Genomic DNA, 21,451 nt, shown 5'->3' on the forward strand with positions numbered 1-21,451 from the left:
GTGACCCTGAAGTCCAAATCACTCAACACAAAAACGTATTAAAGATCACAACAACAATGTAAAAAAAAAAGCAAAATAAATAAAGAAATGACATTTTAAATATCAACACAAAATTCCAGAAACCAAAATATTTCGGAAAGTAATTTCCAAAAAGAAAAAAAAGAAACGACATAAGAGACCTGCAATGGAAGATATTAGGAGACATCACTGATTCGAGGTGAACTGGAAGGAAGTTTTGCTCGAACTGTAGTTAAGAGTTGATTGAGCTATCACCCCACTTTAGTAGTCTCTGTGGTCAGAAGCTTAAAGAAATATTTCTGTGGGAAGATGTTGCCATGCCAGATGGCATCGAGGACTCCAGAAGTATTTATTCATTAAGCTCTGTGGAAAAGGTAAACAAACGTCGTCATCCAATCAGTGCCCAACATCACCTACCTTTTCCATTTTCCTTTTTTTTTAATTTCATAGTGATTTTATCTGGAAATTCTTCCTTTTCGTTTAATTTCAGTATTCTCGGAATTGCGGATTGGTTTCAGGAATTTTGTTTTGATTTCTAAAATGTAATGCTGCTTTTTATCGTTTTGCTTTTTGAACTTTAATATGTTTTTCTATTGACTGATTAGTGGATGTGACTTGTGCTTCAGGGCCACCGTACACTATACAGCGCTGTCGTGTGTCCTCTTTTAAGTCCCCAAAGAATGTGTCCGCTCTTAATGTGAAAAGCAAGCTTTTTACACCCCAGACTCTCTTCTTCTTTGTAGACCTTGCTTGTTCAAGATCCTCAGTGGGCAGCCCCTCGTCTTCTCCAGCTACCTGACAACTATAATATCATCTTCCAGTACTATCACAGAAAAGCTTGTACTGTCTGCAAAAAGGTGCCAAAAGACCCCGCACTCTGCCTTGTTTGTGGCGCCTTTGTCTGTCTCAAGGGCGTGTGCTGCAAGCAGCAGGGTATCTGTGAATGTGTTCTGGTAAGTTTCTATTCCATGTGTTGTCATAGTTTTTATGCGGTTTTAAAGATCTGGATTTCCTGGACAAACATCAGATTATTTTGCATCCCAAAAAGATTTTTAAATTGCTTTCTTAATGCAAAATGAGAGTTGTTTAAAGAAAGAAGATCTAGAGATCAATCATCTGTATTTTCCACAGGATTTAATGGTGGAGTTCCCGTTTTTTTTTTTTTTTGGGGTCCATCTTAATATTTAATGCTCGGTTTGTCTTTTTTGTAGCACTCTCAACACTGTGGTGCAGCAGCAGGCATCTTTCTGCTCATTAATGCCTCCGTCATCATCATCATCCGTGGACATCGTTTTTGTCTGTGGGGCTCCATTTACCTTGATGCCCACGGAGAGGAAGACCGTGATTTACGGTATGTCAGAAAACACACAGCCTATTCTATAGACATCTTAATACATCAAAGCGATTGAACTTCTAGAATTACTATTTAATTTGACCCAAAAAAACATTCTGGCTATGAAAATGGATTAGAGCACTTTTTCAGTGGAAAAGATGTGTGACTAAATGCCTGACGTTTATTATTTCTCTTCTTTTCTTCTAGCCGTGGCAAACCCCTCTTTTTATGTGAAGAGAGGTATCGTGTGTTGGAGCAGCAGTGGGTGTCCCACACCTTTGATCACATCAATAAGCGTTGGGGGCCTCACTATAACGGACTCTAACCTCCTCCTGATACCATAGCCCCAGACTGAAAAGCATTTTATTATTATTTCTGTCCTGCTCTTTATTTACCGGCTTCTGTTTAAAAAAAAAAAAAAATTAAAAATCTGTAACTTTTATGATGAAAAACACAAGCGTGAGGGGTGAGGATAGTGCTGCTACAGCTTTGGTGTATGTGGTCAACAGTCATGCCTAAAAGATTTAGCACCCGTGTGTGTTCCGTCGTGTGGGTTTTTGGATGATAGAACTTGGTGAGATCAGAATAAAAAGCACAACTTTGCCCTGAAATTCAAATGGCTTGAAGTAGCCTTTAAAATTAGAATCCTGTTTTACTTCTTCATATAAAAAAAAAACAACAACAAAGAAAAAGAAGAATGCGCATATGAAATGCTGAAAGCCCTGGCAGAGTTTTGATTCATTTTACTCCTTGAAGCTAACATTGATATGCATATCTCATTTTATTTATCAGAATGTGCTGTACTAGCATGGGTTTCAAGTTTCTGAAGAGTGTATAGATGTCGCTGAAGTCCGCACTCCTCCACCATCACAACGATCGTTGGCAGGGCGCGTTAACCTCATTGGCGCACTCAAGTGGTTTTTCTTGCGTTTAAGTAAAAGACTCTTTTTGGGTTAATCCATCCTCAGGAATTTATTTTTCCATTATTTTTTTTTGCTGTTTAATTTTTTTTTTTTTTTTTTTTTTTAGATATTTAAACAAATGCTGCTGCTCATTGTTAAAATAAGTTTGTGAAGTTTTTATTACTTTTTTTCTGTTTAAGGTTGTGCTTTGAGTTTACAGTAGAACACAGGGAAATTTGGCATCGCCTCACTTTTTTCTTTTTTTTTTTTCTTTTCCAACTGCCACATTGCACTTGCTGCAGGTTTCATGGCCCGGTCCACACTTTTAGCTTCTAGTTGACTTTGAAAACTCTTGTGACTTCTTTACAGAAGACTTTTTTTTCGTAATAGTTAACAGGTGTAGCTTATTTTCTACCTGCGGCTATCTCTATTTTCAAAGTCATGAGATTTACGATGGAGGAGTCTGTGAAAAATCGAGGACTCCAGAAGTATTTATTCATTAAGTTCTTTTTTTTTTGCCACCATTTAACTTTTTAAAATTTTGATTGTAGCACTAAAGTAAAGCACTGTAGAAGTCCACAGTTTTTTTCAGCTGAAGCCAGGAATTTGCTAAAGAAAATGGCTTTGGTGTATGCCCCCTTCTTCGTTGTGCTTGATTACATAAATATACTTTGTCCTTGATGTTTCTGCTGTATTTAGCACTGTTGGGTGAAAGGAGAAATCTATCCCTTTAAGAAAGCTGACTGTCAATCAATATTCACTGCTGCTGCGCCACAAATCTTTTTCTTTTTTAATTGAATGGAAATGTGACATTTGCTGTTGTGATTTCCTTGCAAACCTTTGAGGTGGTCGACAGCAGGATCATCACACATTCTTTGAATCAAAGTGTTGCTTTGGAGAGGATGTTCCACTGCTTATCATTTATCATTTTAAAGATTTCCCCCCGTTTCTTTTCGGGTCAGCGGGGTGTCATTTCTAGTTGTATTTTTGACATTACAGGATTATCAGACTTAAGTATCCTGTTATACACTGTGCATGACATTTTTTACCAAACCATTCTTTAAGTGTCTTAGCTATCTATCGTCTAAATATCATGTTTTGAGAGCAGGGAGAATTTGATTCAGTTGTGCCTGCGAAAATGAGTCTGGACATTATGCAGCATGAAGCTGACATCCCCCGTTTTTTTGTTTTTTTGGGAAATGCTGGGCCGTATAGTGCTGCTTTGTGGGATCATTAAAATAAGAGAGTCAACACTGGAGAAACCTTTTGAGTTTATGCATGCTGCTTTTATGTTTACCAGGTTTCTCCTTTTTTTTTTTTTTTTTTTGCAGGACCCACTTTGTAAATGAGCGCAACCAAAAAAGCCAATGAGTGATGGGTGGAATTTGTAAGAGAAGGCTTCTGAGTGGACTTGTGTCAGAACGAAGAAAGAATACAGTACATTACTGTAGGTGCTGATTCAAACTTTGAGTTTGAGTGGGAAGTCTGATTTGGACATTTAAGGAAAAATGTAAAATATGTGAATAAAATATGAACACAGGGATTTTTCCTTTCTCTCTCTCAATTTATTGCTTTTATTTGTTACTTGTCTTTAAATTTCTGCAACAGACATGAAAACATTGTAGACAAAAGGAAGGTCCGCAAAACGGCTTATCAGCAGGTACGCGTGTTCATCGGAAAAGGACATTTTTTTTCTCTCTACTTGGTTCACCTGAGTGGGGTTTGCTGCCATATGACTGAGCATTTGCGGGATAATTGGTTTCCAAACAAGGGAGGCCCTCAGAGTAATGACCAACTGCAGCACAAAGCCTCTGTTTTCCGCCCGTTAGGCAAGAAAGAGGGCAAAAAGGAATGGTGCGAGTTGGAGGAATTTTAGCCTGCAAAAACTGCCAGGATTCGGCAAAAAACAAAAAGGTTGCAAACTATTCTCAGGTGGCCATTGATGGGTTTTCCTGTTGTTCCCGCTGGTGCAGGTAAACTCAGTCTGCTGCTCCTCAGACCTTTCACCATGAATAGACTGTTCAAAGCTGCATAAAGCGGTGGTCAGTCAGCTGACTGCTTCCGGTCTGCAGAACAACCTGGTCAGATTTCTGGCTCGTTAATAATTCAAGTTTTTAGCTAAGCAAAAAGAGAAATCGCTTTGAATGTAACTTTATTGATGGGTTCCAGCAGGAAGAGATATTTGGTGACGGTAAAAGGCCAATTTTGAAGTTCAGGAGATGAAGTCTTTGGATGACTGGGCTGTCCTCTTGGTTCTACAGATGTAAGACATGGATGCACAAATTCAACAATGTTGAGGTAAGAAATGTATGATGCTCTGCCTGATTAAATGGTGGATTTCATTCTTAGTGTTTTGCAGTTTTTCATCTGCACCCCTTAAAAACTTCTATCAGACTTTTTTTTATTTAAAAAATGACAAACTTACATCAAAAATAAATGCATGGATTGGTTTTATTGTGTACAGAGCAAGAATAAGGCGTATTTAACTGCCTGAACCTAAAGTCTATGAAACCCTTTTTTTAAATGATTTTGTTGTTTTTAAAACTAATAATGTAATGTTCAAGTCTTGAACCTGATATAAAGCAGAGATACAAAAAAAGAAAATAAAAGAATTGATATCAAAGTAGTGTAGGGCCTTACAGTAATATTTAGTAACATGTGTATTCGGATTAAAAATGGTCAAGCCAGTAAAACCATGAGGGGTTAATAAATGAGAAATCTTTTTCATCCTTGTATTTTTCGTCATTACTTGTTGAGCCAAATTTCTTATTTGGGTCCATAGGCTCCAGCTCTTCAGGTTCTTAAAACCACATCAGTCTGTCCTGTTGTTGTTGGTTAAGTGCAGCAGTTTTAATCTGCCTTCATTAAATGACATTTGTTTTAGGATTTTCTGAGGTGAAAGATTCTCTATAATTATTATTTACCCTATATATTTACTTATATGAATGTATTCTTTTAGAATTATTTTATTTTTCTCTTCATTTACCAGTTTTTCCTTTATTTAAGACACAATTTAAGGTTCTCTGTTTTCTTTTTTTCAGGGCTTAAATTTTAGTTTTTACATTCCAAACTGACTAATGCTGAAAGTTGTTCCTTGAGCTGTTCTTCTTGTGCTTCTTCCAAAAATGAGCTTAATTATTACCAATCATTTCATTTTGCTTCTCATCCGTATGTGAAATATTTACGCAACATACTTACATCACTTAAGATTATTTTCTATTACTGGATGCAGTACAAAGAAAGTCATTTAAAAATAACAATAGTCATGTAACACAATTTTGAAATTACTACTATAAGGTAAGGGTTTATAATCTGTAATGCATTACAGTTTGCAACTTTCACAGCACTATGCCTAAATAAGTGTTGATTATTGTTGAACAGTTTTCTTTCTGCAGTCTTGTGAGGAAGGCGGGAACAAGGCCAGAGGGCTGCAGGCCTTAGTGAAGGTTTACTGTAAAGCCGCTTCATATCCCCTTAAAAAGGATTACCTTTCTTTTTTTTTTCTGGACTCCCTGTCTCTGCAGATTCACTAAAAGGTTTTACCAAGTGGAGCTTCCATAAGGCTTTACCACTAGGTGAAATGGTTTAAGTTTGATGGAAGCAGAAAAATAAGATCACTCTCTTTCGCTTCAAAGTGTTTCTGGAACAGAGATGTGCTGCAGAGCTTCACAGCGTTAACATTTGAGTTATGAGGATGCACAAAACGGGCATCAGGAATTTACAGCAATGTTCCCAAATTGCAAAGTGATATTTCGAATTTTCTGAAATTATTTTGGTGCCTTAAAAAAGTGAGACTGTAATGAATGTTTTCATTTTGTTTCAAAATAGGAAACAAAGTGTAACCCGACCCTGACCATGAGTGTCCAGTATCCAGTTTCTAAACCACTATCCAGAGGGCTGTCCTCTTCAAAGTAGTGTTTGCATTGTTACTCAGCTTTCTTTAATAAAGCAGAAATTCCAGACATAAATTGATCTGGAAAACTATAGTTTGAAGTTTTGAAACATTTCTTTGCTTCAGAAAGTACTGCCAACCAAAGCAATCAAGAACTAAACTTCACATAACTTTGGTATTTTTTAAATGTACAAAATTATTGTGTTATTCATGAATGTATACAGAGATCTTTAAAACTTTTTGTGGTATCATTCTAGTATCAGTGGGATTAAAACACATTCTGTGTAGAAAGATAAACAATAACTTAAAAAATATTACATTCTGAAGGGGAAAAAAAGGCTTTTATTTTGGTAATCTCAATTAAGAAATTTTGCTACTTTTTGTTTATACTATAACTTCTGGGAAACAAATGTAGGAAACAAATATACATTGAAACATTATTTTTATATCCCATCCAGCTGCTTCCTCTATTTTCCTTTTTATCAAACCCAAAAGATCTTGAACTTTCTTTAGGATAAGTTTTATTTCTGCTTTTTTTTTTTAGTTGTAACAAACATTATGCAAAGAGTATTAATAGAGTTTTTGTTGCTTATGAGTACAGACGGTATCTCATTGTAAATACAATAATGTGCAAAGTAGCAGCTGCTGTGCTGAGTGTTGTTTGCAGAGTGGAGCTAAAGGTCATGTGACTTAGAAACTGTCAGTGTCTTCCTTGGTTACCTCCCTGCAACCTGAGGTGCTTCATATCAGCCACCATTATGAGTGGCTATATCTGCCACCTGAATATTTAACACGACTGGAGATCAGTTTGCAGGTTCCTGGTGAATTATTAATCCCTATGGATTGGCTAAATGAGTTTGGAGCAGTTTGAAGTGAAGCAGCAACAGGTGCTTATACAAAAACAAGGTAAGTCTGACTTGTGGCATTATGATGTTGGCTTTTTGTATGAATTAAAATCATCCCAGAGTATTTTTCAAACATTTGATTTTGCTATAAAATGAAGCAAGAAAAGGAATTTGTAATCCAAAATGTTGGTTTGGTGTTTTTATGCTAATGTATCAATTGTGAGTTAAAGCTTCTTTTCTTAACCTTTATGGTAATATTAATATTGCTGTTGTGGGTCATTCGAGTTTGTGAAGCCTTATGACAGGTCCATAGTGTTTTTCATAGCTGTCTAATCTTAACCTAGTGTTGAATTACACCTACATATTTTTTCATTAATTCAACATGTCTAATATACATAAGGGATTACAGTTATATGTCTCAGCCTCCGTGTTCATGTTGAATACCTGGTTTTACCTACAGAACAAGACATGTGGAAATGCAAAGAGAGGGAAGTTTGGCTCTAAAACACTACACTTCCTGTTGGATATCTCAGAGATTTTGATATAAAGTTATAAATGTTGGAACTAAAAGATATTTAAAATAGCCAAATTAGTTACAACTTTACTCCTTACCATAATTTCAAAAATAAATAGAGCAGTGATATATCCAAACATAGCTTATACAGAAATTTTTACAGACCATTTTTTCAGCAGACTTCTGGCTAAAGCTTTTAAGGCAGCTCTGAGACAAATTCGTTGTTGTTAAAAGTTTTGCTAAACCCCTTTAACACTGGAGATGTACTGAAAAGCGACTTTGCATTTCAACTTTGCACTGATATAACAGAGCAAAGCCGCCTTTCTCCACAACACAATCAGCTGATTTACCTTGATCACGTAAACGATCGGAGCACTTCACTACTGCTGCTTTTCCCTGCTTCAGAATCGACTGGAATTATGTTATTTGTGTAATTTGTTGAAAACTTGCAGTAGTCAAAAGAGCTAAAGCTCTGGCTTTTAACATTTAATGAAGTTTCCTTTATGAAAACGCAAACAACCTTTTAAGCAAATAAATTGCATCCCCTATAAAAGTGCTTTGTCGCCAACAATTTTAGGCTAACAGAAAATCGAACAACAGAGGCACACAACGGGCAGGTATGGCCATTGGCTTGTTAGGGTCATCACAGTCATAGATTTTCTGACATCAGTGGTTCCGAAATGTGATGAACTAAAAATAATTGCTTTAAACAGTAAGATATAAGAAAAAAATGCAAAATTATGCTCAAAACTAGGGAATTTTGATGAGGTTTCAAGTTTATTACTAAATATTAGTAACAATTTCAATAACTTGGCAAGATATTTAGTTAAAGCCATATTTTTACTTTAAACTCAGATGGTAAACTTATAAAAGATTTTATAAAATCAGTTATGCTTTTAGTATGAAATTTGACAATAACTTGTCCAAATTGTATTTTATTAGCTTTGCATTTGTAGCAAAAATGATCAGTAAATACTTTTTCTGCCACTTTATTTCCCTGAAGGACACACAGAAAGGTATCAGCTCTATCTGTTTTCTATAGGTTTGAGAGTCTCCACAGAAGATTGGAAATCTGAAATCCGCCCACGTGCTCACACGCCACGCAACAGCAAGCAGTCCATAAATCTGTTCTCATGTGGCAGGGGTTAAATGCAATTTTTCACATCATTTGCTGATAACCAAAAAGAAACGACGTCCCCTTCTGTCGCTCAGGGTCACCCAGCCCCAGTGATACATTAAAACGTTCATGAAAAGATGAGCAGACACAGGATTAAAAAACAAACACGCCCTCTTTCCATCTTGTTTATGGGAACATGTGCCATTCTCTAAAAAGGGGAAGTGTGTGTCCCGTTGTGGCAACATGGATTCTCACTCCATCATGCGTCTCATTTCTTTGACACCTAATGCTTCGTCTCACTGCCTCTGTTTTTCTTTCTGCACAGAGAGCTTTTGAAAATTGTCTGGCCTTTTTTTTTTTTTTTTTTTGATGATGACGATGATTAAGAATCTTTACAAAATGTCGCGCAAATAGATTTACAAAACACTTGACATAATAATCACCCCATAAAAAAATGTGCTTGACGGTGTGGCTTTGACTCACTGCTTCAGGTCAGTTAATCTCTGTATAATCCAATAGATCTTTAGCAGATTGTGCTCCTTAGAGGGTTTGGCAGTGACTGAGTCCCCGCGGAGAAGGCTTTGCTGTTGCTGTCGTTCTGTTATGATCCACAGAGACTCTTTACTTGTAGCTTCTCAGTGTCCTGATGAGTCAAAAGAAAATAACTTTTGCCATGTAAGTACACCCCCCCTCCCCTCTCTGCTTTAATTTGCTTCTTCTTTAAGTGGCTCCCCTGGTGTATGCATTGGTTGTACAGTAATAGATCAAATAGGAGGCTTTGGGGAATACACATGCAGATCTCTGTAAGCACTTTCCCTTCACAGCAGCTTGGTTAAGTCTGTGGCTGCCTGCTTCTCTGGGAGTCTAGATGGCTGATGATGTGTTTGTCCTCTGTGCTTTGCCACTGTAACAGTACACACTGTGTGACAAGTTTTGAGTCGTCCCTCCAACTGTACAATTTATCTTCAGAAAACCGTTTCAATTCATCGTGGTGTCCCCCCCCCCCAGGAGGTCACTTTATGGACTGTACCCTTACAAGTCCACCATGATTGGCTTTGAGAACCTTGGGGATCCTTCAAGCAACTGGGAAATCGTGGAGACCATTGGGAAGGGAACGTACGGGAAAGTCTACAGAGTCACCAGCAAAAAAGATGGGAGTCAGGCGGCTGTGAAAGTGCTGGACCCAATCAATGTAAGCTTGTTGACAGACCTGCATGTTCTATGAAGCATCAGGGTCTGACCATGCTTGATATATTTCTAAATAAGGAGCAGTAAATTGTCTTGTTTGTCAGCAGTAGAATGAAGAAAAGAAATACCTCATGGTAAATGTCAGTCTAAATTTTGATAAATCACGTGGTCTGTGTGATGTAAAACGTGTCATCTTTGAGGATGCTCCTAAACTCTGTTTCTCTGCTTAGAACGCTTTAAAATAATTACATTGATCAAGGTTTCTTTTCTCCTAATTTAATTTTGATTGGTTTTGGGGGCAATGAAGCAAAACCGTTTTCTTCAGCTTATACAACCAGAAACACATTTATTTATAACCGATGGTCATAGAAATGTGAAATTGGAATTTAATCTTTTCTCCAAATGGGTCTTTTGTGCAGTTTAATGTATCATTGTAGCCTAAAGAAAAAGCATAAAAGAAGTTAACATTTTGCAATTCAAACTAAAAGGTTTTCTCCCAGCTCTGAGGGGTTGGTGGTCCAATTCCTGGCTCAGTGGTTTTAGCCTTGGGTGCTCGCTGTGCATTTTTAGTTCTGCCATAGCTTGTGTAAGAAAAGAGGATTGCTCTTTTACATTTCGGACTGACTTTTACACCCTTTAAAGAAACTTTTTGATCTGAACTGCTAAACTTTCAATTAAAAAACAAATAAAAAATTTGGGGGTGTGCTAGAGCCTTCATCTAGTACTGTGAAGTAGATCAGGAATTTAGCTGGTGCACATCCCAAAATGATCAACCAGCTAAAACTACATGACTGTTGTTTGAAATTGATTTATTTCAAGCATTTAAAACAACAAATGCATCATGTGAATGCGAGAGTTTAGAATGCGGAGGCCTGAAATGTGAATATGTGCAAGTTTTCACTGTCTTTTCATTGGATGTGGTCTGTTCATCGCATTTTTCCATTGTGGTAGTGTTTGCTAATTTCTAAGTCCCAAGCTAATAAAAATAAAGTTATAAGCTTTGAGGGAGAAGCCTTTCTTTGCATAATTTCTGCTGAAACTGTAAAAACATCTTGTACCGTTTTCCTTGTTTCCGGACCCTGACCTTTTCACTAACTGGTCTCATGTGACAGTTTTGTTGCGACTGAATTTATGCTGAGACCAAAGCTAACTCTAAAGCCTTTGTGTTGTTTTTCCTCTCTTCTAACTCTTCATTTATCAGCACTCGCATCACTCAAACAGAGTAGGTTGCCAGTTTTCTTCCACCTTAATCTTGCTGCAGTTGTACTTTCTCCGTTGATCTATGTCAGTGCCCTTTCCTTCTTTTGTTTATGCCATGTTAAGTTTATGCATGCTTGCACACATGTATCCGTGCACACCTCCGTTTTGTGATAAGGACAGCCTCACAGGCAGCTCTCTGTGTAGGTGAGAGCTTGCTGGTGTCAGTAGAGCATCCTCTATCCTGGTGGCCGCATCAACCAAGATGCTGTGTTGATGGCCATGAAGATGAAGCTGCTTCCTCTCCCATTCTTCTCCCTGATTAGACCGCTGACACTATCGCTCAGGGATCCACCGAGACAAATTCTGCCTCCTTGACTGTTTATCTTTCCTCCCTCTGAAATTTACTTTGATAGAAACTCGCCTCCAGGAATAGCTCAGCCCAACAGCTTGCCCCTTATTTTTGTTGCTTTTGCTAGTTTACACTTTCAGCTATAAGTTTTTGCTTTTGCCAAGCATATCATGTAGTTCACCTAACAAAACTTCATTTAGATCTGCTTTTAAACTTTGCTTCTTTGTTCCTTCAAGGATGTGGATGAAGAGATTGAAGCAGAATACAACATCCTGAGGTCGCTGTCAAACCATCCTAATGTAGTGAAGTTTTATGGCATGTTTTACAAGACAGACAAGTTATCTGGGGGACAGCTCTGGTTGGTACTTGAGGTGAGCTCTTTCAAATTTATTTCAGGTCCTGAAGGGTCAGATGATATGACCATATTTATTTCCTTTTTCATGTAATAAAATTGTATAAAACTGTTACTTTCTTCCTTTATGTTGTGGGTGTCCAAACTTTGGGCCTGCATTCTTTTAACCCTCACAATAACATTGAATGTAAGTTAACTATTTAATGAAACTTTTATTGGAATGCGACATTCTTCATTTCTTCACATAGAACAGAAGTACTTTTTGTTTAGCAAGTTTCTGATTTGTTGACCGGAAATAAAATAAAGAATAAATGTCTGGAAAAAAAACCTTTGGTTAACATAAATCTGGGTTCATATGAAATGTATTTTTACCAAATACTCACTGTAAACTTATAAATGTAAATCATTTGAACAGAAAAGTAACACAATTAGGGATCCTATTTAGAAGTACAAACCATTGTGGTTTTAATCACAGAAATCTGTTGTTGTCGTTTTGGCCCTTAAGGCTCTCAAGGTCAAGTAGACAGTTTGTTGTCTCTGGTTTACAACAGCTTATGTTGTAATGTTGCCAATCGCACGCAAAAAATCATACACACAGTTCCTAAAAAGTGCTGCACATTATTGATTTTATGACAGAAGCCTGCAAACCCATGGAAATTTAAACATGTGTCTCATTACCTGCAAGTTCAGTAAAAATGCTTGAGGCACCTCTGTTGGATTTTTACCGTTGGCAGTTAAACTTCTTGAATTTGAACTGTTAGTAGTACTTAGTTTTTATCTGGAAAAATACTTTTGGGGTGAAATAAATAAACAATTGCTAAATGTGTCTGTAAATGAAGTGAAGAATTGAGAAATTAAACAAAACAGGAGAATGGAGAATTTCTTATTGCCTGTTAAAATTTGATAGATTTCAAATTGGATTTACAAAGATTTTTTTTAATTTAGTCCGTTGAGGACAGACAATGTTAAATAAAAAGTGTCTCTATTTGAGCTGTTGAGCTATGTAAATAATATAAAACAGAATTGTTGGGGTCAAGGTAAATCTGTCAAGTCAGCATCGAAACTCTCTCAGTTCTTTGTTGTTTTTTTTTCCAACTCCTTTGTCTTCAACTGTTTACGTAAAAGATTTCCTCATTTTACCTTTAAGCTTTTTTACCCAAAAAAATCTTAAATTGCAAATTTTTTCAACCAATGACTGTTCTTGAATAAAAGCAAAATCTAAGAACATCTTGAAGAACTTAAAAAAAATGCACATTAGATTTCTTTGGTTGACTAAGGAATATTGCTGCTTTGGCAGCAGTAAAAATGATTTCTGGGAGTAAAAAATGGTTTCATTTTTTTAATCCTCTTACATAAAAAGCTCTTCTCTATTTAAGCACTCTCATTCTACTATGCTTTGCTTATGAACCTACAATCCCAATTGCTCTGCTGGTTTTGCAGCTAACCCTGTTTCAGTAATTCTGATGAACTGGATTGAGTGAGTCCAGTTTCTGGCTGCCTGAACACACCTGATCCAGGTGACTGAAGCAGAGTAAGCTGCAAAACAAGCAGGGCGATGGCTCACAAGGAGCGGTGTTGGAGACCTCTAAGAATTTGGATCCATTATCTGGAGGAACAAAAATGTTTATTGAAGTCAAAGTAGACTTTGCTTATGAGTTTCATGAGAGAGAAAAAAATAAAAATTTGTGGGAACACATTTATGATTAAAAAACTGCTCCATATTCTGCAATTAAGGAAGCGCTCTGTTTTTAATTCAGTACTTAAAGGGCAAATTCTGTGATTTATTTTTTTTTTTTTTGGCTGCCATCTCTCATATGTCATATGCCTTATATGACTAGACAAAGGGGATTTGTTTGTACTATAAGCATTCCTTGTGAATATGAAGTAGAAGTCATGGCAGACATTTATCATATTCAGATCGTATCTGTTGTGTTCAACATTCACCCCACACTCAGCACTTTGATTTTTTACTCATTTCAAATTCTAAATCTTGAAGCCCCTGTCATCAGAGTCACTGCAATTTGTTTAAGGATTCAACTTCAGCAGGTGAATTCAGATATTCAGCAATCACTGAGGAAGAAAATTGCTAACGTTTTCTTACATCTGAGTCTCATCGCTGCTTCAGAGAGAAAAATGTAAAATATGCATGAATTTGTTTATTTACCAGAGAAAACCTGCTGCAGTCGTGACTCCTTCCATGCGCTCTCATCTCAGTGATGTATCCAAAGTGTTTGTTTTCCCCAAAAGTTAATTTTTGTCATGTGATGCTGTCTTTTCTTGTTGTTGTTTTTTTATCTGCTGTGTGAGGGCTTGCCCTCCACATGGATTATTATCTGGAGGGGTAAATGATGGACGAGTCACTGGTGTTTCTCTGTCTCCCTCCCAGCTGTGCAATGGCGGCTCTGTCACAGAACTCATCAAAAGCCTGCTCATGCGCGGCCAGCGTTTGCAGGAGCCCCTCATCTCATACATCTTATACAGTGCCCTGCTGGTAAGATGGTCTTCTGCGAAGCAGCTGAGAGGGGAGGGGGCTGCAAATATGCAGAAAACATTCAAGGGGAGGTGTTATTTTTCTGAACATCTATGATGTGGGTACTCCTGTTTTGAGATTCCTAATGCGACATATGTGATCCCTGTTTAGCTTTTCACCTTTTCTGCCCTCCTACCTTATAGGGTCTCCAGCACTTGCACAACAACAGGATTATTCACCGTGACGTCAAAGGGAACAACATCCTTCTGACCACTAATGGGGGAGTCAAACTAGTTGACTTTGGTAATTCTGTTTCAAAGAGAAACAATTTTGTGACACTGTTTTGTATCTTACAGCCCAACACTGCCACTGAATGTGAAGGCCAACACAATCATTTGATGTGCTCCATACCCCTAAGTCTCCTGTGCGGCATAAAGTCTTTCGTTTCACAGACCGTATCCTTAACCCTGGGCTATTATTGCTCATTTAAATTGTATTATTTGATCCTTTGCATATTAAAAGAAAGCTTTCCACAGCAAATGACTTTCAGTCAACCCCAGGCATGTTTATGTCCTCTGTGTCGCAGAGATGAAGAGGACTCATGCTGATAAAAATCTGTCCTACATAATTTGAAATGATTATTGGCCATTATTACCAGTGCTTGGCAGGATGCCATGCTAAACTGTACGCCAGGATTTATTCAGAAACTCAAACATTTACCACCTGACGTAAATTGAACGTATACTCCTGGGACATTCAGTCTGAGAAGCACGCCGTTGAATTTCAGACTCTGCTTTTCATCTTTTGTAGGGGTTTCAGCTCAGCTGACCAGCGCACGGTTGCGGAGGAACACGTCTGTCGGGACCCCATTTTGGATGGCTCCAGAGGTCAGGGTCAGCATGTTCATCTCTACCAGTGCAGCACTAACGGATGTTCCAGCGCTTTAATGCGTTCTTTAAGCAAGCAAGGTCTTCATGTTGTACAAAGAGAGAAAAGAGGGAGCGCCTCAGTTATTGCAGTCCCTCCTCTGTGTCATTATGTATTCCCCTCCTATTCTCCTCCACGGGTGCAGCTTTTGAGGTTGCCTCAAGGTTAATAGCTGGGAGTCTGAGGCCCCATTGGCTTACTGTTAGGTACAAATGATGTGCAGTGATTGGCTTGGTCAGTAGAGACCTCAGGGACAATTAGAATAAATTCAGCTTTGAAATGTAATGTCAGTTATAATTACGGACTGGAGGGAAGAGTAGCTGCTGAAGTGACTCGGCTTAAATGGCCCATGAATAAGCCTTTTTTTTTGTTTTTTGTTTTTTTACCAGGAGTGAGTAGGATACAGAAAAATTTAGATGTTTTTCCAAAAATAACTCCTGTGGTTTACAGGACTTGTTTCAGCAGTAGAATGACATTTGGTTTATTTTTGGATTGTTGTAAGTCGGTGACAGTCTGAATGAGCTGCTCAGGTGCCCCCTCCCTGTCGTTTCATGTTGGCAGGTCATAGCCTGTGAACAGCAGTATGACTACTCCTATGACGCTCGCTGTGATGTGTGGTCTCTCGGCATTACGGCCATCGAGCTGGCAGATGGAGATCCCCCACTGGCTGAAATGCATCCAGTTAAAGCCCTTTTCAAGATCCCAAGGTGAGTCCAGCAGAGGGCGCTGTGACCATGCAGCTGGAGGCCCCTCACACAAAGGCGACCATTCAGTCAAGACAGTAGATGACAATAGAAATGATGGGAGACAGCAGCTTTTTTTAATTTAATTTAATTTTTTTAAACTTTTTTCTCCTTTGAAATGCAGAATAAAAGCAAACTTGTCTGTTTTTTTATATTATAGAAGTGCATTTAAATATTTGATATAAAGAGCATCTGCTGAGCTACTGATCATTGCAAACACTAAAAGAAACCATGCTTTTATCTTAAAAGTGTTGATTTCTGCTCTGTGCCTGATGATCACGTGAGGCTTCAGTGACCTTCCTTTATCGGCACAATCCTGCAATTATCTCACAGTTGGGCTGAGATACATTTTCTGATTGCAATTTGCATTGGTGATTAGCTTCATTCACATTGAGATGAGCCTGCCACCTCCTCCCCATCACAATATTACCCCCGCCCTGCCCAGACAGAGCATGGCTTGTGTTGGGAGAATTACGCGAGTTGCTGCAGCCTTGCATTAGCACCAAGTTTGGTCCAGACTGAGCAGTGATTATAAGAGAAGGGCTGTCTGATAGCAGGGCGGGGCAGTGCTTTTTTTCACTGTTCTTGTAACGAGGACTTGTTGCTTTGGTGAGGATTGTTTAAAGTATCCATCCATCTTCTTTGTCCTGTCCAGGGTCATGGGGGTTACTGGAGCTAATCCCAGCTTCTTCAGGGTTAAGTCAGAGTACACCCGGGACAGGTTACCAATCTAATGCAGGGCCACACACAGTCACTCATCCTGTGGATCAAATCGCCAATCAAGCAAGCATGTGTTCAGGACTGAGGGAGTAAGCATATAAAGTAAACACATGTATGGGAAAAAAATGCAAACTTAACCAGGATTTAAACCACAGATTTCTTACTGCAAGGTGGCTGTGCTAACGTGCAACTGAGGAATCACCTTTTATTTTTTACTTAAGCTCACCTCAGATGATGCTACATATATCTAGAGCTGACATCCCTGACTCCACACTCCTGGAGAAATTTATGTTTTGGCCTTTTGCTATGAATTGGGACCTTAAAGGTTTAGTGGTTCTGTCATAAATTTCACTGAATCCACCCAGCCATGAAGCAGTTCTGGTAACATGTCACTTATCTTAAATATCTTCTCCACGTCCCTGGTTTCAAAGTCAGAACAAAGTGCAAGACTCCTGAATGAATTAGTTTTTAAATAAGGGACTGTGCTTCGTACTTATATTTTGGTGTGAATGCCCCAGTGACCCATAAAACCAGACAGACCAGCTCTATGTTTAATAATAGCAAACTTAACTTCACCAGTTCTGTGTCCTGATGGTAGAGTGTTTATCCTCAGTCTAGAGATCATTGGTTTGAGTTCATTGCAAGACCCTTAAAATGGAACCCAACACCTCCCTGGTTGACCTCTCAGCATTAAAGACCCACTCCGATCATCTTTTGATCTGTTTTCAAAGTGTTTCCAAAAAAACTGTCATTTTCTAGTACATAATATCTGCAGAGCAGCAGGAGTTCATTAGAAATCACCTCTGAGTTGTGGAAGAGACCTTTGGTGCAGAGCAACCCTGCCCCCCTTTCCCTACTCATTGCTGATAGCTCTCTGTTTATGCTCTCTCCCAGTAGCGGTTTTAGGCACGGGCCATACGGGCGATCGCCCGGGGCGGAAAAATGACGGAGGGGCGGCGCCAGCGGCTCAGCTCTTGTAAAATACTTTATGCATCACTATTGGTTTACTTATATCACAGAGTTTGTAACAGCCTGAAACCTGGCGGCGGCCCCGCCCCGCAGCTGCGCTCCCTGCTGTCTTTGAGAAGTAGACGCAAATGTGTGTGAGAAGGAGAAGGGAGGGGGCGCGGGGTGAAGAAGGAGAAGGGAGGGGGCGCGGGGTGAAGGGTGCAGGCTGAGGTGAGCACGGAGCACAAAACGCATGCGCAAACCTGGCTGGATCTTCTTCCAGGGGGGCAACGGTCGCGGGCCGCGGCTCAGTGCTGGATGAAAAAATAAAAATAAAAATCGCGCCGCCATGTAGCGAATTGGCGCCCCTGGGTGCAGCTGCACGCGCTCCTGCTGGAAATGTTTGACGAACGGGAGGGGGGGGCTGCGGGTATAAAAAAAGTATAAAAAAATCATGCTTTTTTGGTTATTTCAAATAAAAAATGGGAAAACAAAAAAAAATTCTTCACTTAGATGACAGTTGGTTTAGTCGACAGACTTGATACCTATGTCAGGACATTTATGCTAAATGCAAAAACATCTGAAATATGGAGAAAAAAGGTCAAAGCTGGTGCCCAATTTAGAAAGAAAAGAGAAGAAGAGGAGAAAAGAGACAAAGAAAAGGTTATTATCGCATAGCTAGATGCACGTTTTCTAAATTCGAATGCTACCTGCCCTACAACAACAACAACGTTGCAGAGGAAAAATCTCTTGTTTGGTCTATCATGACCAAAACTGAAGTAGGCCCAAATATTGCAAATAACGTCATTTTTAAGATATTTATTCTTCAATGTTTGCTCTGCCTTAACTTGTAACATTAGTTATGATTCGTGTGTCTGTCTGCTCTGCTGTATCACAAAGTTTTTGTTGCGTTTTATTGTTGTATATTAGTTCATAATGTTAAATAAGCTGTGATGGTAGCATGCTGCTGCTGCTGCTGCTGCTGCTGCTGCTGCTGCTGCTGCTGCTGCTGCTGCTGCTGCTGCTGCTGCTGCTGCTGCTGTTAGCTTTTCAAAACTCCAGTTGATCAAGTCATACCTGAGATCACCAATGTCTCAGGAGCAACTCACTAACCTGCTGTTGTTAGTATCAATCATTCAGGGGGGGAGCAGATTTCATATGATGACGTTATTGACAAGCTTGCATCAAGGAAGGCCACAAAGGTTAGGTTTTAGTTAGTGTTTTCTCTTCTTAGTGCTGCAGTTACATTTATTCTAGTGTATTATTAGTGTGATTTGTAGTTTATAATATTTATTTCAGATTGTTTGTGTTTATTAAATATTTCCTAACTGTATTTTCAGTTACAATAAATGGACAAAGTGACTCTATGGTGGAGTGGGACTGCTACCAGTCCCACTCCACTCCAATGAAAACCATGTTTTTGGTGTTTTTAACATGCTCTTGTAGCATATTTCTCATGGTGGAGGACATTTATGAAACAAATTACAATTAAAACTGCGTTTCTTAATATTTCTCCATTCAAATCGGGATGAATCAGGTGCAGATGAAAACCACTATTTGAAAAAGCTCCCAGTTGTGATGCAGCACTTGAAATGGGCAGGCCAACGTCTCCCTGCTCTGCTCCCCTCTGATGTATCCACTTGCAGACAAAAAACAGATCCATTAACGCCTTAAATTTCCTCATGAGAGCTGGCATCTGGCTCAAAACTGTACGGCTGGATAGCTCTGATATTCTTGCCATTTTTTATGTTAGTGTGCTGTATGCTCGTGGGAGAGAGTGTAAACAAAGGGATGATCACAAACCAGTGGAGGCTTACTTCCATGCCAACAGTCCCGCCCTCAACTCGGAGGTGAATTTCTAATGAACTACCGCCGCTCTGCAGAAACTATGTCCTAGAATGTGACACAATTTTTAAAATTTTGATTAAAAACTGCATTATCATAAATAAGAGACCACTGGGAATGCTTGGTAAATAGATCAAAAGTAGATTGGAATGGGACTTTATATACTGGATGTCCTTATCATCAGAAAAATGCTGCGAGATCATGTTAAAAACACAAAATGCACCTTTGTCATCAGAGTGGGTCTTAAAGGGTTTGGATTGAGGGGGTTAAATCACCAACATGGTGCCTGTGCATGGCTGGCTCTGCTTCCAGGCAAAAGTACAGAACACATTTTTATTTTAAATTTGTATTTATTACTTTATCAAAAAGTATTTTGAGGTACTGTCCACATTACTAGAGCACATCTACGATCTAAAACCACTTACTGTAAAGTCACAGTCAGTATTGTGTTTCCAGGTCTAAAGTTCAAGGTCAATCTAGTTATTCCTCTGTGTAGGCGCTGCTGGCTGTCATTTTTGTCAAAGCAAAGATCACATTATTTTTCTATGGAAAAAGCCAAATAAATGCCCAGATTCATCAACAGTTTGACTCTTAGAGTTTTCAGCAAATGACCATTATCTTATTGTCCCAGTTCTATCATGGGGACAATGTCCCTGTCAGATGGGACTCTAATCACCCCAATGAATAGGGGTCACCTTGTGGGTCAATAAAGAGATGGAACGCCAAGTTTAAAATGCACCTGTTATAAGTGCTTTGTTTATGTTTTTATTTCATCACCGGTTAAAGGTAATTGAGCCTGAGAGAGTGCATGAGAGTGATGGGTTATGTTCTCTGTGACCACAAATGAAGCTAACCGAGCAAGTCGGAGGGTGAAGTTATAAAATCAGCAGCTGCAAATTGAATCAAAGATGCTCAGGGCAATAATGCTTTCTGATGTTTAACAGGCACGGAGGCAACTGTTCATGTTGGAGTGTCCGTGTGAGGTTTAACCAGCAAGTGAGAATAAAGTGATGTAAAATGAAAGACACCTGACAAAGACGCCACGGTTGTGTTTACTCATCCAGATGCCGGGTCAAATGATCCTGTGTGTTCATAAAAATGTCTGTACACTGATCAAATCAAGTATGATGAAAGAAAATCATATTAGGCAACAGGAGCTAAAAAATCTAGCTGGTTCTTAACGATGCTTGTCACAAGTTACAGACTTAAAGGTTGATGTAAAAAATCCCACTAGTTTTGCGGCTTATAGTCTGAGTGAAAATCTGTTATTTTCACAGGACAAAAATGACAAAAGTATGATGATTATTCTCCAAAATTTGTTGAGGTTTTCACATTAATGTATGTAATTTTGATTTTTAAAGATCCACTGTGATCATCTTTTGATCTATTACAAAACGATTTGCAGTCTCTTTTAATTATGATTACGCTATAGCCAAAATCCACACACCTGTGTCGTTTTCTAGGACATAGTTTCTGCAGAGTGGCAGTAGATCATCTGACATTCGCCTCTGCGTTTTGGACGAGACTGTTGGTGTGGAGCAGGCAGCCTGTGGTCTGCTGATTGTAGTTTGCACCTAATATCCACAACCTACTTCAAACGGCATTTTTCTGTCTTCTCCTTATTCACCACAATTTGAATAAAAAATTCTCAGAAACGCAGAAAAATACCACAAGAACATGTCAAAAACACAATTTTATCCGTGTGGGTCTTTAATTGTGGATTTTTGTATTTTACAGCTGGATGGAGGCTACACAAAAAAATTCTGTTGAGATCAAAACTTATTGTAATCTGCACTAACCATATTAAGAGTTAGTCCAGGGCTTTTTAAATATAGATTTTCTGAAGACTGAAGCTGGATTACAGAGAAACATTGTCCGTGTGGCCATGTCCACATCTGATGCGCATTCAAGAACGCGATTAACACTCACTCTTAAACCCACTTTCAGCATTTGGTATTCACACTGGACGAGCAGGGAGAGGAATCTTTTTCTTCTTTTTTTATTTTAACTAGCACGTTTTCACCACCTACAGTTGAAAGAGGCTTGGTGTGAAATGTTGACGACTTGGTGTCGCATATTTCTGGCACA

At 38.7% G+C, this 21,451-nt stretch overlaps 2 protein-coding genes across 6 annotated transcripts in view; both read left to right on the plus strand.

The window, feature by feature from the left end:
- Positions 1-3,796, plus strand: part of ubr3 (ubiquitin protein ligase E3 component n-recognin 3) — a 37,150-nt gene extending 33,354 nt beyond the window's left edge. For both annotated transcript variants that reach the window (XM_023950541.2, XM_023950542.2), the window contains 3 exons: positions 762-971; positions 1,230-1,369; positions 1,559-3,796. In XM_023950541.2, the coding sequence (XP_023806309.2) occupies positions 762-971; positions 1,230-1,369; positions 1,559-1,676 (468 nt within the window). In that variant the 3' untranslated portion in view covers positions 1,677-3,796. The remainder of the gene's footprint in view (positions 1-761; positions 972-1,229; positions 1,370-1,558) is intronic.
- Positions 3,797-7,004: 3,208 nt separating this feature from the next.
- Positions 7,005-21,451, plus strand: part of myo3b (myosin IIIB) — a 74,685-nt gene continuing 60,238 nt past the window's right edge. For 2 of the 4 annotated variants that reach the window (XM_020713272.3, XM_023950544.2), the window contains exons 1-8: positions 9,129-9,296; positions 9,630-9,813; positions 11,011-11,031; positions 11,595-11,729; positions 14,097-14,201; positions 14,384-14,483; positions 14,991-15,067; positions 15,669-15,814. In XM_020713272.3, the coding sequence (XP_020568931.2) occupies positions 9,268-9,296; positions 9,630-9,813; positions 11,011-11,031; positions 11,595-11,729; positions 14,097-14,201; positions 14,384-14,483; positions 14,991-15,067; positions 15,669-15,814 (797 nt within the window). In that variant the 5' untranslated portion in view covers positions 9,129-9,267. Of the gene's footprint in view, positions 9,297-9,629; positions 9,814-11,010; positions 11,032-11,594; positions 11,730-14,096; positions 14,202-14,383; positions 14,484-14,990; positions 15,068-15,668; positions 15,815-21,451 lie in introns of all 4 variants that reach the window. The other 2 variants (XR_013652629.1, XM_023950546.2) reach the window with 2 other exon arrangements.

The sequence above is a fragment of the Oryzias latipes genome, chromosome 21, assembly GCF_053564925.1.
Source record: "Oryzias latipes strain Hd-rR chromosome 21, Olatipes_Hd-rR_3.1".
NCBI classification, from domain to species: domain Eukaryota; kingdom Metazoa; phylum Chordata; class Actinopteri; order Beloniformes; family Adrianichthyidae; genus Oryzias; species Oryzias latipes.